Source organism: Vanessa tameamea, chromosome 11 (genome assembly GCF_037043105.1).
Source record: "Vanessa tameamea isolate UH-Manoa-2023 chromosome 11, ilVanTame1 primary haplotype, whole genome shotgun sequence".
Classification (NCBI taxonomy): domain Eukaryota; kingdom Metazoa; phylum Arthropoda; class Insecta; order Lepidoptera; family Nymphalidae; genus Vanessa; species Vanessa tameamea.
In genome coordinates, this window is record NC_087319.1 from 12,246,874 (window position 1) to 12,262,069 (window position 15,196).

The 15,196-nt window shown below is 31.8% G+C and overlaps 1 protein-coding gene across 5 annotated transcripts in view; it reads left to right on the plus strand.

Moving 5' to 3' along the window:
• Positions 1-1,878: 1,878 nt before the first annotated feature.
• The window catches only part of LOC113395337 (liprin-alpha-1), a 145,198-nt gene continuing 131,880 nt past the window's right edge, over positions 1,879-15,196 (plus strand). For all 5 annotated transcript variants that reach the window (XM_064216224.1, XM_064216226.1, XM_064216228.1 and 2 more), the window contains exon 1: positions 1,879-2,423. In XM_064216224.1, coding sequence (XP_064072294.1) covers positions 2,175-2,423 — 249 coding nt within the window. In that variant the 5' untranslated portion in view covers positions 1,879-2,174. The remainder of the gene's footprint in view (positions 2,424-15,196) is intronic.

Here is a 15,196-nt window from a genome sequence, read left to right on the forward strand (position 1 = left end):
TACAGATTAAATAGATATCCTTGTATTTTGTGCAATAACATAGATAATGCATAGGTTCTTTGTACGTTATCAATAATAATTTTGATAGGTTCCATAGAAAATAGCTACGAAGGTTTATTTGTATATTTGTTCAATTACTAAGACACACATTTTATTAATTTATTGAAATTATACTAATATATATATTGTAACATAATTGCCTACTACGAGTTTTCAAAATAAAATACCTATCAATTATAGAGACATATTACCACTCATAGTATTTGTAGGAAACAAAAAAAATTATATACTTATTAGTAACATTTTAGAAAAAAAAGATGCCTAAGAATTTCATTCATAATTATTACTAATGACCTCTAGCGTAGCTTCGTAGAAATAGTGTCAAAGATTTTATAGTAATTATCAGACCTGGCATATTACTGAATAGTCAAATTAAAATTGTACAATGTTAAAACTATGATGTTTTATAGCACCATGTTTGATTGAATTTGAATAAGTAATCTTGCAATTGAATAACGAATCCAAAGTTCACACTCTATAGTTTTTTTTTAAATCCAAATGGATACACTTTACATATACAAGACAAAAGAAAAGAGTAAACAAAGTCTCAAAGCAAGGTTTGTTATAGCAATTATGACGATTACATTTAACCATTATTTTTTAATACAAGTCCATAGAAATAAAAATAGAAAATCATATCACATAATCACGTAAATTACACACTTCTTATTTCCAGTTTGATATATTTATTTTAAATAATACTATTGTATACAATTTAATGCTTTTAAAATTTTAATTAAAAGAGAAGCTTTTTAATTCCATTTAAAATTTCTTTCAACATAATATTGTGATCTTATTCATAAGGTTTATTTTAAAAATATACAGGGTTATTGGTAATTCGACGTATTCCCATTAGGAGGTGATATGGGTGACTATTTGCGATAATTTTAACCCCCATATGCATACTGTAAAAGTGAACCATTTTTGAGTTACCGCGTTTTTTAGATTTTTTCAAAATAATATAATAAAAAAAAAGTATTTATTCAAATCTATTTTTTTCTTCTGATTTATAAAAACGATTAAACACTGGATATTTTTCAATATTTAAACAATAATTATCGGTCCAAATTTTAAAATGCGAGACGGAAAACAATATTATTTTAATTTTTTTTTTCTCTCAAATATGCCTGAAAAACAAAAAAAAACATTATGAAACTTGTTCTGCAGATTATTTTAAAAACATAATCGTTTACTTAGCTTTCCGAAAATGTATAAACACTAGGAATTTATTTCAAAGCAACCGAAATAAAATGATCAGAAAGGACGCTGTTGGAAATTCGTATTCGAACATGACCGAATTCGTACTAAAGGTCGCTCTTTAAAATTCCCACAAAATTGATTTAAAATACTAACCAATGTAATAAAACTTACAAATACAAATAATATATTACTTAACACAAATTTAAAATAAAATTTAGATACGTAATGATGTAAACTTAAGTAAAATTTTATGAAAATAATATTGTGTCCAAGAACTTTAATTCTTAAAGATAATTATTATTCATATTTTATGAAATGTTCCATTATTTTTTGGATTGATCATTGTAATTATTCAAAATATTTCAATATTTTTTTTTTTAAATAATCAATCAAATCAAATTCAAATCAAATTATTTTACTAACGATCAATATTGACGGTTTTAATACAATAATAATGAATGGTTATTAAGTTTCCAGAATGATTTATTGTTATTATGAGGTAAAATTGCAATTAAAATCTAATATTTTACTAATAAAATTACAACTTTAATGTTTTCAAGGAATGATTTATGTGGTACGTCTGTTTTTACGATTCACTAATATGCTATAATCTTTGACAGTAAGACTGACGTTCCATTCCAAGATGGCAGACATGCCGCTTGTACCGTGATAGTATGGAATCGTAGGAGTATAAGTTTTAGGTGTGTCTTTCTAAATATCGAACTATAATGTCTCCCGAAATTTTGACTAAAATCTTTTACGAATATTTCGACAATGTGAAGCAACGTTCTCGCGTTTTGTGCGCTAGATTTAGGTAACGTTTGTGCCGAAACATATGTAAGACGGTGATCGAAATCATTGTGTTTTTCGGTGTATCGTGTACGATAAGTATTCTAGTTTGATGTTAAATTAAAATGTGGAATATGATGTGCGACGTGATGCCCACGATATCTGAAGACAGTATTAGCCAAAGGAGTTCGCAGTTCTCAGGCGAGGACGCAAATTTTGAGCAGCTCATGGTGTCAATGTTGGATGAAAGAGATAAATTAGTCGAAAGCCTTCGAGAGACGCAGGAGCGTCTCGGGGACACGGAATTGCGGCTCAAGGATGTGGAGAAAGAGCGGGACTCGCTGCATCGGCAAATCGCAGCCAACTTACCTCAGGTCAGTGACATTTACTTGTCTATTTAAAATCTTATTATAGCAGAGTCAATTCGATAGTTACAAGTTATATCATTAGAGCTTATAAATGTTGACTAAAACTTAGTGACAATATGATAGAAATCTCAATAATGACTTATGATAACATTTATCAATGTAAATTTACAGATTATGTTACTATAAATGTGCACAAGTATCTGTTATCAAGTGTCAAGGTGAGCTTATTGCATTGAAAAGTATGTACAAAATAAAATAATATATCCTACATACCAGACATCAAGCAAAAAATACTGTGAACTGTGGCTGAATATAATGCTACATGAGGTATCACAATATTTGAAACCAGTACTTAATACAAGTAAACTTCAAGAACAATAAGAAAATAAACATAAATTATATTTTATTATATAAAACAAACCTTGGAAAAAATGTGTTTAATATTAAAAGTATAATGGTATTTTAATTTATTATTATTATTAAAAATCATACTTTTCAATTATAGAACTAATTAAATAGACATCAACAATACTTTTTCTAAAGATAAAGTCTTATATTATTCAGCTTTTATTATTGAAGAAATTAATTATCTGAAAAAAAAGTATAATTAAAATATGGATTTAGGAAATGTTTTGATTATATAATACTAATAATGAGGAAGTGTTGCCTGTTCTAATTATAAATTATGATACAGATTAGTAGATTTAGATCAAGTGGTTGATCTACCGATAAATACATGTCTCAAATACAGTTTCTCTTTACAAACAGCTAATTATATTTTTTTTCACTTTAAAAACATCTTTCCTGCCATTTGTGTATATATTTTTGAAGCTATTGTTTTCACCAATTGCTATATATATTTTTGAAATACAGTTTCTTGTGCTTTCTAAACACTTACTGGTGTTTCGAAATAAATTGTTAAATAATAATAGTCAATGTATTCTATGAGTGTCTGTTGAATTATTTTTTTTAAGCTGTATATTAATATAGTTATGTTATATTCCATAATATGATATTTATTGATGCATAACTTGATTAAAATAAATTCAAGTTTCATTATTAGGGGTATAAAATTAAACACAAAAATGATTGAATAAAAATGTATTTTTAATTTCATTTGGGCTGCACATAATCTCTTAAGTACACTTGTATGATGGAGTTAAAAATATTGCCATCATTTTCAGCGACACAAATGCTAGAGCTAGCTGTAACTAATTCCATTAGTTTAAGTTAGTAAGAGATTGTAATCTTCGGAGTAAATTAGTCAGTCAGTCAGTCCTAACATTAATGGTTATCCATTCAACAAAATCTGGCTCGCTTACCATTTTGTAACATGTTATAACTGTACATTGATCAATGTACATTCATTTCTACCATCAAAATAGCAGTATCAGTTGTTATCAATATCAATTATTTTAACATAGTTTTACCTGCAACTTTACTCACTCATAGAAGTAGCAAATACTACTGGTTTTTACAAAAAATGCATTTGAACAAATACTATTTTTTTAAATTATTGAGTGAAAAAAACACTTCTTCAAATAACATTATATGTACAATAACTGTAATTAATTCAGCAATAGGACAAATTCTATACTAATATATAAAGCAATAATATTAATATTATTACATACATATATAAAATAAGTTATAGTATATTTAAGTTCTCGTATAAACTGCATAATTTTTGCATACCTTTTTTAATAACAGTAGTGTTATGTCACATACCCACCCAAACACATAATTTGCCAAAAATATCTATTATCTGTGCCCATTGCTGCGTAAAAGGAGGACAAGGAGAGAGTTTAAGTTTAAACCAACATTATTATCATGTCTAAACATCATATTTAAACATCGCATTACAAGGCTCTGTCTAAACTCATTAGGAAGTGAATTTCGTTATATATTCTTTGGCAAACTGTGAATATACAAACATAATGTAATTCTGTTCGAAAGTATAGGAGTATACTTTTTTTTTGTTTTTGTATTAGTTTCCGATAATGGAACTCTGTATTTTTAGTTTAAAAAAAAAGAGTAACTGCTGGTTTTATTGGTATTTCTTTTCATTAGGATCATATGATAGATAAGATTTTGAAAATTCTTATTTCTATAAAGAATATTTCACATGTTGTTAGGCCTTTTGTGCAAGCTTATCTGATCAAACACCACCCATTTGTCTAATATTCTAAAAAGCAATAGTAATTGTTGTTCTAGTTTTGAAGGGTGAATAAGCCAGTCTAGCGACAGACACAATTATTATAACATCTTATTTCCCAAGGTTGGTGGCACATTGTCGATTTCAGTTGTGGTTAAAATTTCTCATGGCACCTTTGGACGGATATAGTTTGGTGACGGATATTTCATAGTCAATAAACAAGTGTAAAGTTATTAAATATTATTTCATTGGGGCACAAGATTCTATCGTCACCAGCACCAAATGTTTGGGCATAATAACAGCTCAATCATTTGTGAGGAATTGGGTTACAATTCAGGCATAAGATTTGACACTTGAGTACTATTGTGTGAAGTTATATAAATGTTGGTAATAATATTATTTGATATATGATGATTGACTTTATTTGAAAGTGTTTTACATGCAATGCAGTAAGACCTGAATCCTCTAATAATTATTGCTTCATTAGTTAATCATCGGTCTTGTACATTTTAACTAATTAGTATTATAATAAAACAATATTTATAACTACAAATAATTTGCATTATTTTGAAGAGAGTATAAATGGGCATAAAACCATAATTTACCACATTTATGTCTTTTTATTCAACAAAAAACCCGCGATGGTCGTCCACTGCACGGATTGGAAAGGGTATGGGAATATCGCCCCTGACCCTCTCGTCCCCTGCATTGTTAGCTGATGCGTACGGCAGCTACTTCATTCTGGCTGCCGTCTGAAACAGGACGCGCGAGGGCCCCACCTCATCGCGTCCAAAATACATAAGACTAGGCCAAGGGTGCTGTGAACTCGCTGCTCAGTCATTGGAACTGTTTTGTTGTATTTATAATAACTCAAGAGATTTAATTGTATTATCTTTATAGTCATACTACATAGTGAACTGTTTATTTATTGTTATGTATGTTTGGGTTTATATAGGTACACCACCCACCGTAATCTCGATTGTCAAATCTCATACTCGAAGGGTGTCTGGAAGAAATCGCGTACGATTTCTTCCAGACACCCTTCGAGTATGAGATTCGATTTTTATTTTTTTACCATGTGTGTAATTTATATATGAATTAAACTTGTCTGTTAACAATTTAAGGACTCTGTGCCTAGTGGCACAGTAGTCATATAGTTATGTTAATTGTTTTTATGTCTATACGTAGGTATAATCCAGATAATGGTAAATTTACATATTTTGAAGTTATTTGCAGTTTGACAAATTGTTTGATGTTCGTGGTCATGTTTGCCCGGTTAGAATTGTCTACAAGGCATAATTCAGAAGCTATCATTAGTATTGGGATTATGGATCAGAAGGCTACGAATAACGGATAGTATGGTAAATATTTGAAGTTAAAAAAATACTTATAATAAAAAAATAAATAAACGTCAATTAGACAATTCTAGAATCCGTAAGTATAACGAATCGTTTTTTTTTAATACAGTAACCAAGCTTTAGGGGCGTGGCGTGATCTTATTAAATGAACTGAACTGAATCGGTCTATTAGTTCCTGAGAATTCGTATTCAAAAATCAAATTCCCTACTCTTATAATATTCGTTTAGTTGTAATGAAGTATAAATTCGTTTCTGTTTGTTTTGGGAGCATTTCTCGTGTACTCTGTTAAGTCTACTTTGCTTTAGAGAACAACGTGTTCAAAGACAGTGAAATTTGAAATTATTAAACACGATCCAATGTCGCATTACTCCGATCTGCAGAAATCCTATGATGCAAAAAAAAAAAGACGTCAAGGAGGGATAGAGAAAAATCAATTAATAAAAAGAGACGTGGAGTTTCGTTACTAAACAAATTTTTGGTGCGTGTGCAGTGATCACACATGGAGAGGCAACAAAGTTTATTGCATATCCATAACGTACGTACAAGGGAGTAGAGAGCAGTGGCTGAGAGATGCCATGACAGCATAAGAAATTACCATGTAGTTTTTTGTCACGGCATACGAGTCGGCTTTAGCTTCAAGACGCAACAATGTATATATGACATCAAAACAATCCGAGAATGTTAATAGTCTCATCCAAAAGAAAAATTATCAAGATTCAATTTTGGGAGACAATTTACACAATATGATTAAAGTAATATAATACTATATAAATATAATAGAAACGAAAATTTAATAAGCGTTATAAATAAAAAAAAAAATGTGTTTACTTGAATTAATTAATTAAATTTAATTAATTCCTTTTATGAATGTTTAGATTATGTATTTAAAACATGTGACTACTTACCTTCAAGTAGCCCATATGCTCGTCCACCAACCAATGCAATAAAAAAAAATGCTTCCAGCGTCGAGCAATTGCATTTTAAATCAAAATCTATGTATCCAAAATGAAATATATTTAGTTTAGTAGTAAAGGAAAACACCCTGAGAAATCCTGCATCTGTTAGAGGAACTTCCGAGACGTTCGTTGTCTCGCCGTGGATTAAATTACGGATACCTCTAACAGGAAGTGCATATAAAATACATTCGCGATTCGTATTTAAGAGTTTTTTTTTAAATTATATTTCATTTAAAAATTATAAATATTGTAATTATTAATTTTGTATTGTATTGTAGTTAAAATAAAAACGTGATCGTGTCAGAGTTGGATTCTCTATATATCTCTATGTATTAAATAACAGACAAAATTAAACTAATCCACAACATACATATGTACATACATACATACATACATTATCAGCCTGTAAATTTCCCACTGCTGGGCTAAGGCCTCCTCTCTCTTTGAGGAGAAGGGTTGGAGTATATTTCACCACGCTGTTCCAATGCGGGTTGGTGGATACACATATGACATAATTTCGTTGAAATTAGGCACATGCAGGTTTCCTTACGATGTTTTCCATCACCGTCGAGCACGAAATGAATTATAAGCACACATTAAGCACATGAAAATTCAGCGGTTCTAACCACTGGGCCATCTCGGCTCAAATCCACAACGCTTGATAATATTTTTTATTAAATGACAAGGGGAAAATTGTTACTAATAATCCTGAGCGAATAAATAAATAGGATCGAATAATTGTATATATTATAGAATAGGAAGAGAAAGGGAGAGGCCATAACGCTTTATCCTTACGTGACGATATCTGCCAGTTCACTCTAAGCCGCATAGAAGAAATTCGTTCCAAGAACCTCGTTCAAATTGCGTAATTAATTAGGATCTTATAGTTTATGATAAGATACGATTGTTTTAGAGTGACAGGTTTACAGAGATTTTTATCGGAGAATGTTCTACGTAAGAGTGGATACAAATTGTTACTCAAGTATTAAATAATTAAATAACACTTTCACTGTGAAAGCTATTCTACCGCCAAACATCGATACCAAATATATACGTGTGTGTTTGTGTGTGTGTAATTACAGCCACAAAGATAATATAAATAACTTAGATAACATGGCTGGCGGTGTATTGACGGTTTATTTAATCGTTCTTTTTCGTAATGAAGTCGGTTACTAAACATTTTTGCTCGAATTAGTAAGAGCTGATGGAATTAGTGACATTAGATCTATCCACTTCGCTACACGTTAAAATATTATCGGATCGCATTAGTATGAGTGAGTGACGTTCGTGCGTACAAGATATCTCGATGGCGGGAGAACTAAGAGTAAAGACGGCAAAAAATACAAATCAGATTATATTTTTTAAGTTTATTGCATTAAAAATTAATTAGGTTTTTTAACGCGGAGGAGAGAGCCTTCGTGAGTGAATAGATCTATGTGTCTGTGACACATCGCATGTCAAAGCGTAAAAGAAATGACGTAACGTTAAAGGCGTTCATCCAGCCAATAAATAGAAGGAGCGGAAATATGCTAGCTATTCCTAACATCTGATTATAAATATTTTTATTCGTATGTGTGTGAAATAGCAGATTATTAGGTGAAAGCGATAGTGGAATATTAATAAGATTTCGATTTTTTTTATTGAAACAAATTCCTTCTGACTTTCGATCAGGATAACTAATTTTAAAGACTGTTGTCTCTACTGGACATTTTACAAAGAGTTTTGCGTGCGCAAACACGGATAAACTCTTTACCCCCAATTGCATTAAGTATACGCTGGGACAGAAATCCGGCAAAATCGATGAGAGATCACGTAGAACTAACAGCTTGTGTTCTTCGAAGCATGGGTTAGTAAAACTGCTAATTTTGGACTACCACTGAGAATTACACATTAGTGAATCCAAAAACATGTATGACACGACCTGTGATTTCGGTAATTTAGGTCATAGGAATCCGTAGTCTTATAATGATTTTCATTTAACTGACTGCTTTCCATAGCGGTCATATCTGTAAGTAGAAGTTTTCATTAGAAATTGTCTCTGCATTATATTGTTTTAAAACCCGAATGCTTATTCCTTGTCCATTGGGTTCCTCGCTTTCTTTTTTACCATAGAATACAATGATACATTGCTCTGTTACTTGTAATATAGCAAACGATGAGAACGCGTTGCTTACTGTCACAGGGAATAGGTTATGATGCTACTTAAGGATTCATTATATGTGTAGCCAATGTCGACGTTGATAACGTGCTAAACTGACGCTCATTTAAAGCCATTGTTATCTTTTTTTTCGCCTTGAATGTTACGCTTTCTATAGAACTGTATAATAAACACTCATTGGTATTTTCCGGAATAAAAAATTACTTCGATGGCAGTTTGCTGTTCTAATTTAATTAGATGCTTTTAACCGTAACAATGAATTATAAAATATACTTATCAGGTTTTCTTTATAGAATTTTGATGGAATTGGCTTTGAGTCGGTCTTTATTATTTGTACTCAAAATATTACAAAATAAGTTAGAAAACAGATTACTTCGTACAATACAAATTCGCTTTAGTAAAATTGGAGAACAACGATATTTACGAAATGGTAACTACTCTATATGTGCATTTGCAGCTCTAAGGTTAGCTACGTCAGCACTCCACGTTTGTGTTCCTAAAATATGAGAATTTCGATGGTAACAAAAATCTAAGTACACTTATACTAAAGCCATATAATGTCGTGACTACAACCCGAGATGTCTAACGTACGATTCAACATACAACAAAACAATAGAAACATTCAAACTATCTGTCACTCATTGGCTATTTATGAAGCATGAGGGATTTGTGTTTCCGGTGAGCGCTCAGCTTTATCGCTCCGCTAGCTTACCGTACATCAAAACGGTTCTCGGCTCGTTTATGCGGTAAAAAAGTCTAAACATTAGTTTGACAATATCGAAACACATTCTATTGGCTTCTCGCCAGTTCTCTACGTCGTGTGAAATGTTCATCGCCTCGAGAAGATTTGTCGACGATCACGACTCCGCGGAACGGGAACTTAGTCACGTAAATAAGACGAAATTAAAACGTATAAGTCTCTTTTATTCAGAAAAAATCTCTACACTAGTGTTCTGATAAGCCATCCATTTTTCAGACTTTCAAGGTCCACTGCTGGCGTTCTGTTCGCTGGTTGTGTGTGCTCTCTTTCCAACGGTTCTAGCTGTCTTCTTTATACATTACCCACATGCTATGCATCCCATGTGTTATGTATTATATAATATGTTATCTGTACATAAGTTGTGGGGGCGGCGTGTCCTAGATATAGAACCAGTAACCAGAATTTCTAATATTCATTACATGCCATAGATATCACATCACATCAGATTGCATCGTTATTGTGGTTTGGCGATCGATTATATTTGATGTGCCTATACTTCCTATTCATTATGAAACACACGGACCGTACGTTCAATAAATTCAGTATATTTAAGAGTTGTAGGATACCTTTAGTAAAAACAAATTTGTCAAATTGTGTCCAAGAAAGATATGATATAAATGCTCGTGAAAGCATACTCGAAGAATGTATATTTTGTTTTTGATATCAGGGCCCGATTAAGCAAATTTACGAAGTAATGGAACGTGATCTTATTTGTCTCATTAGAAAGAAATTATCTCAGTATAACTCAGTCGAAACGTTGGCTTTCTACCTGTTAGAAAGCTATGCACTTACTGCACATAATTATATTACAATATTTAGCGATCATTTAGACAATTATTCGTTGTCACCAAATATGAAAATTGAAGCAAATGAGCCTCATACAAAGTAGCGGTAATGTACTGGTACTGTCCCAAAAGCTGTTCCATGTAAGCGATGACGCGCGGTTTTTTAACCTTAAAGTCCACTTACAAATGCTAATAATATAAAAATAAATAATCGTCATACGGTTGCGATTTATTCGGGGTCAGATTTGTTATTTGGCAGACTTTTTGCCGGCAGTTTGCCCACATCCGACTACTAAGGAAATATTTTGCTGGTTAGAATGCAAGTTGGTAGATACCGATTGCTGATGTTGAAATATGTGATTGGCATAAAAAGAGTCCTTAGTCTCCTCTTGTAATACCCATTTTGAGTTGGACGTGGTGCCTCTTCTACTATGCTTGCAATCAAATCACAAGAATTGAATATAATATAACATTTCTAGCCTTATATATAAAACAAAGAAAATAAGGAGCCAAGTGAACAATAAAAACTATTAAATTAAACCTAGGTTTGTTTTGTTTTGACCTAAAATAATATATAAGTGATTCCATAATGGAACATGACGGGAAATCCCATCATAACATTGCCGTACTATTGCAATATGCAAAAACACCATTTAAATATTTCAAAGTTGGAATGTGATATAATATATATGGAATTACAAAATTGAAAAATATAATTATGTCTATGGTCAATGATTTAATATTTCTATAATAACTAAACTAAAATAATTCAAAAGTGGATTGTTACAAAGAAAGAACTGAAATATAATAATTTTTAATTTTAATCGTATCTACTAAAATCACGTTCATATCTTCGAGGTCGTCATTTTCTTGCTCAATAAATGGGTATGTAATACGCATGTTCCGATATAAACTGCTGTAACCGGGTTTTTTATTGCTGGCAGGAAGGCGAACAGACCACGTGATCATGTTTGCCCATTGACGAAACGAAACGTTTGAAAGAAATATATATTGGAAAAATATAATAAGTGTAATCCATAATCAAAATAGGGATTACAACGTTAAATTTATGACCGTAAGAGTATGTCTCGGTGGTGGGGCTTTGTGTAATCCCGTCTGGGTAGGTGCCACCCACTCATCAGATATTCTGCCGCCAAGCAGCAATACTTGGTATTGTTGTGTTCCGGTTTGAAGGGTGAGTGAGCCAGTGTAACAATAGGCACAAGGAACATTACATCTTAGTTCCCAAGGTTGGTGGCGCATTGGCGAAGTAAGGGATGGTTGAAGAGGCGGTGGTGACCACTTAACATCAGGTGGCCGATTTGCCGGTCCATCTAGATATTTCATAAAAAAAGAATTTTTTAGTATAAATTCGAATATCCTGCCCCAGGAAGGGTGTGTGTGATGGAAGTTGAAAACTGAAGTGTATATTTACTTCTCCTATTTAAGCAATTTTTTGTCACTGTTTCTATCAATATAATCTCGTTTTTTCATTCCATTTAGTAACTTTGTTCAGAGCTTAGTTTTTTATTTCTTCCAATAAAAAAGGTGTCTATTGACTTTAAAGTAGTTATTAAAATTAATTGTTACGAAATAAACATTACAAAAGCTAGCGTGTTGAATCTATAATTGTTTGTAATCATAAATTGATTAATTCATATTCAAAGAACGTAACGTAAATAACATTGTGCAAAGAGACAGTGAAGACGAACTTAAACTAATATCATATCAGCTATGAATAAGTAAATAAATCTTGTTTGGGAGCTATGCTCACCTGTTAAGGTTTAGAGTCGGGTTACGCACGGCTGCCAACCCTCAAGCTATAACCCGGTCTTTAGATTTAGGTCTTTAGATTGAAGTGCGCATCTCCAGGCTCCTCTTATCAAGTATAGCCTTCACAGAACGGCTGCGTTAGTCGCTGGTTTAGTCGTTATAGGATATTAAGGATTCGTTTTAAACTATTGGCGTATTTAATCTGTGATGTAAGATTTTTGTTCAATTGACTAAGAATATTGGAATGTTAGTAATTCCATGGCAACTTATTATGGCAGTCTTATTTTAAAAAAGATTTTCCATTTAGTTTTATATTAGAAATAAAAAAGTGACGTTTGGTAGTATGTGCCAATATAAATATAATACAACAGATAATGCCGTATGCCAATGGTATAATGTAACTGCCATGACGTAATGACTACGAGGTATTCACCAGATATAAATAGTTAATGTGGCATTACAGTATTTATAACTAATTGAGGATAAATATATAAGTCCGAAAACGTCCCACAGCTGCTCCTCTCCCGAGCTGAAGAAGGCTTAGAGCGAATTCATTATTAATTTAAAATTATCACTAGACATAATTGGATAAAAATTCACAAAGAGGATATTGTTTTTGGGCGCCATTTTTGTTCAATATGGCGGCGCTTGCATTTGTAAAATAGGTGTCATTTTAAATTTTCAAGGTAAAACTGAAAATTGAAAAAAGTGACTAGACAATAATGGTAGCCCTGACTAACATCCATTTTATTCGTCCCAGTTAGCAATACGCGTGAAGCAATAGTCAATAACGATTACGTTCGTGAGAAGACACGCTTGGCCGGGGACGCGCCCGCTGCTAGCATGTTGCCGACGGTGATAGACCAATAGATTATTTGCAATTAAACGTTAGTTGCTTGTGACATTTATATATTTTTACATCTGGATGACAGATGGGATTAAACCGATACACGGAGTTTGAAAAATTGATGAAACATTAATCTCAATAGACAACTTCAACTCCGGCATACTTTTTTGTAGTCTCTCATTTCATTGGGCAATTTATTATACAGTTGTGCTCCCTCAAACATAATACTTTTGAAACATAATTAATTAGTTCTTCAATAATAAACTAGGAACTTATTTTTGTTTTATTTCTATTTATTTCTAGTAACGTAACTTTATATTTGAATGAATTATGTTCTGAAGTATTGTTGTGATATTATATAGGTAACATAAAATATGCCACAATCACCTATCTCACCTCTATGATTGTTGGTACTGTAAGAAGTATAAAACACTTGAAACACGAATACAAGGGTATGCAATACCCTACATCATACCATACATCTTACCTTCTGATCTGCAAGTACAACACCAACGGTAGCTTCCAAATACTTACCAAATACTACAAATCATAGACAATTCTATTTTTCTTAAGAAAAACGATTCGTTTCTTAAACAAACTTGTTAGATATTTGGCTTTTTATTAATTTTATTATTTAAAACCTCTAAAGTGGTTTTGCTGATGAAATATTTTCAGCGTGCGTTTTGGACATTTGATTTAATGTTTTTGAATAATAAATAATTTAAATTTAAATAAATTCAAATAAATTAATTTAAATTATTATCTGTCTTACTTTTCAGGAATCGATTCTCGTATAAAAGCTATAAACACGGAGTACATTTTTATTAGTATAAATATGGCATTTACAGTTCCATTGTTTTTGTAGATGTTAATCTCAAAATATTAGGTTCGAACGTAAACATATCGTTACTAGTTATAAACGCAAACATGTTTTTAAGAATAATATTTGTTCAGATTATCTGTCTCGTTGATCTAGTTTGAGAAGTCTTGGGTTCAATGGCAAGGTCAGCCATTATACAATTCTGGGGTTTTAGAAGATGTTTACACTTCCTCACTTCAGAGTGTACGTAAAACCTTTGGTCCCGCGCCTGATCTTTCTACGGTCTTGCCCGATTGCCATTTCATCTGATTATGAAAGTACGCCTGTGTATACGTACATAATTGGCTTTATAGTATAACCTGTACTATTGGCTAATCTCCGATCAGAAACTGAAATTGGCTAGGACATAAATCATCATCATTGACTTGTAATCATCGTCGACCGTGTCAATCAACTACTGGACATATTCTCTTCAAAGGCACGCCACTAAGCTTGACCAATATTATCGCTACGACCGGGCTACAAGCACTAAGATTTAATTTTTTTTATTATCGTGTTATTAAATTAATAATGTTATATGAATAATCATGTTAATGTTAAGTGATGTAACATTGTTTAAATAAGTATTATTTTTTTAATCAGCTGAATATATTTGAATGGCCATGTATTGGTAGTTTATTATTTAAATAAACATTTTGATTCTGAAACATTTTCAAGTCTGAAATTTAACTTTTAAAAATGCTCTTGCGTCAAGGATTTACTTGACCGACCCATATCACGTTTTGCTTTAAAAATGTCGGATAAAAACGCTTTAATATTTTTCAGTCAATTTTGTAAATTATAAGGTTAAGAGTATAATGACATATTTTTCTTTTCAACGCGTCGTTTCATACGGGCTTCGTTCAGTAATTAGTGCGCAACTTTCGTTTGTAAAGGCACGTTCACTTGTGCTCGGTTGCTATACATCATGCTGAATGTCCAAGTGTCAAACACCTCTGCGGTTACCTCTCACCTCTGAAACAGCACCCACGCCTCATGAAATGTCATTGTTTAATACATATTTGATAATGAAATATATTGATGTTTGATGAGGATTTAAATGTGTATTCCTAAAACGTATCATTTCGGACTGCCCATAAACTATGGAATTTTAATCATCCCTTGAT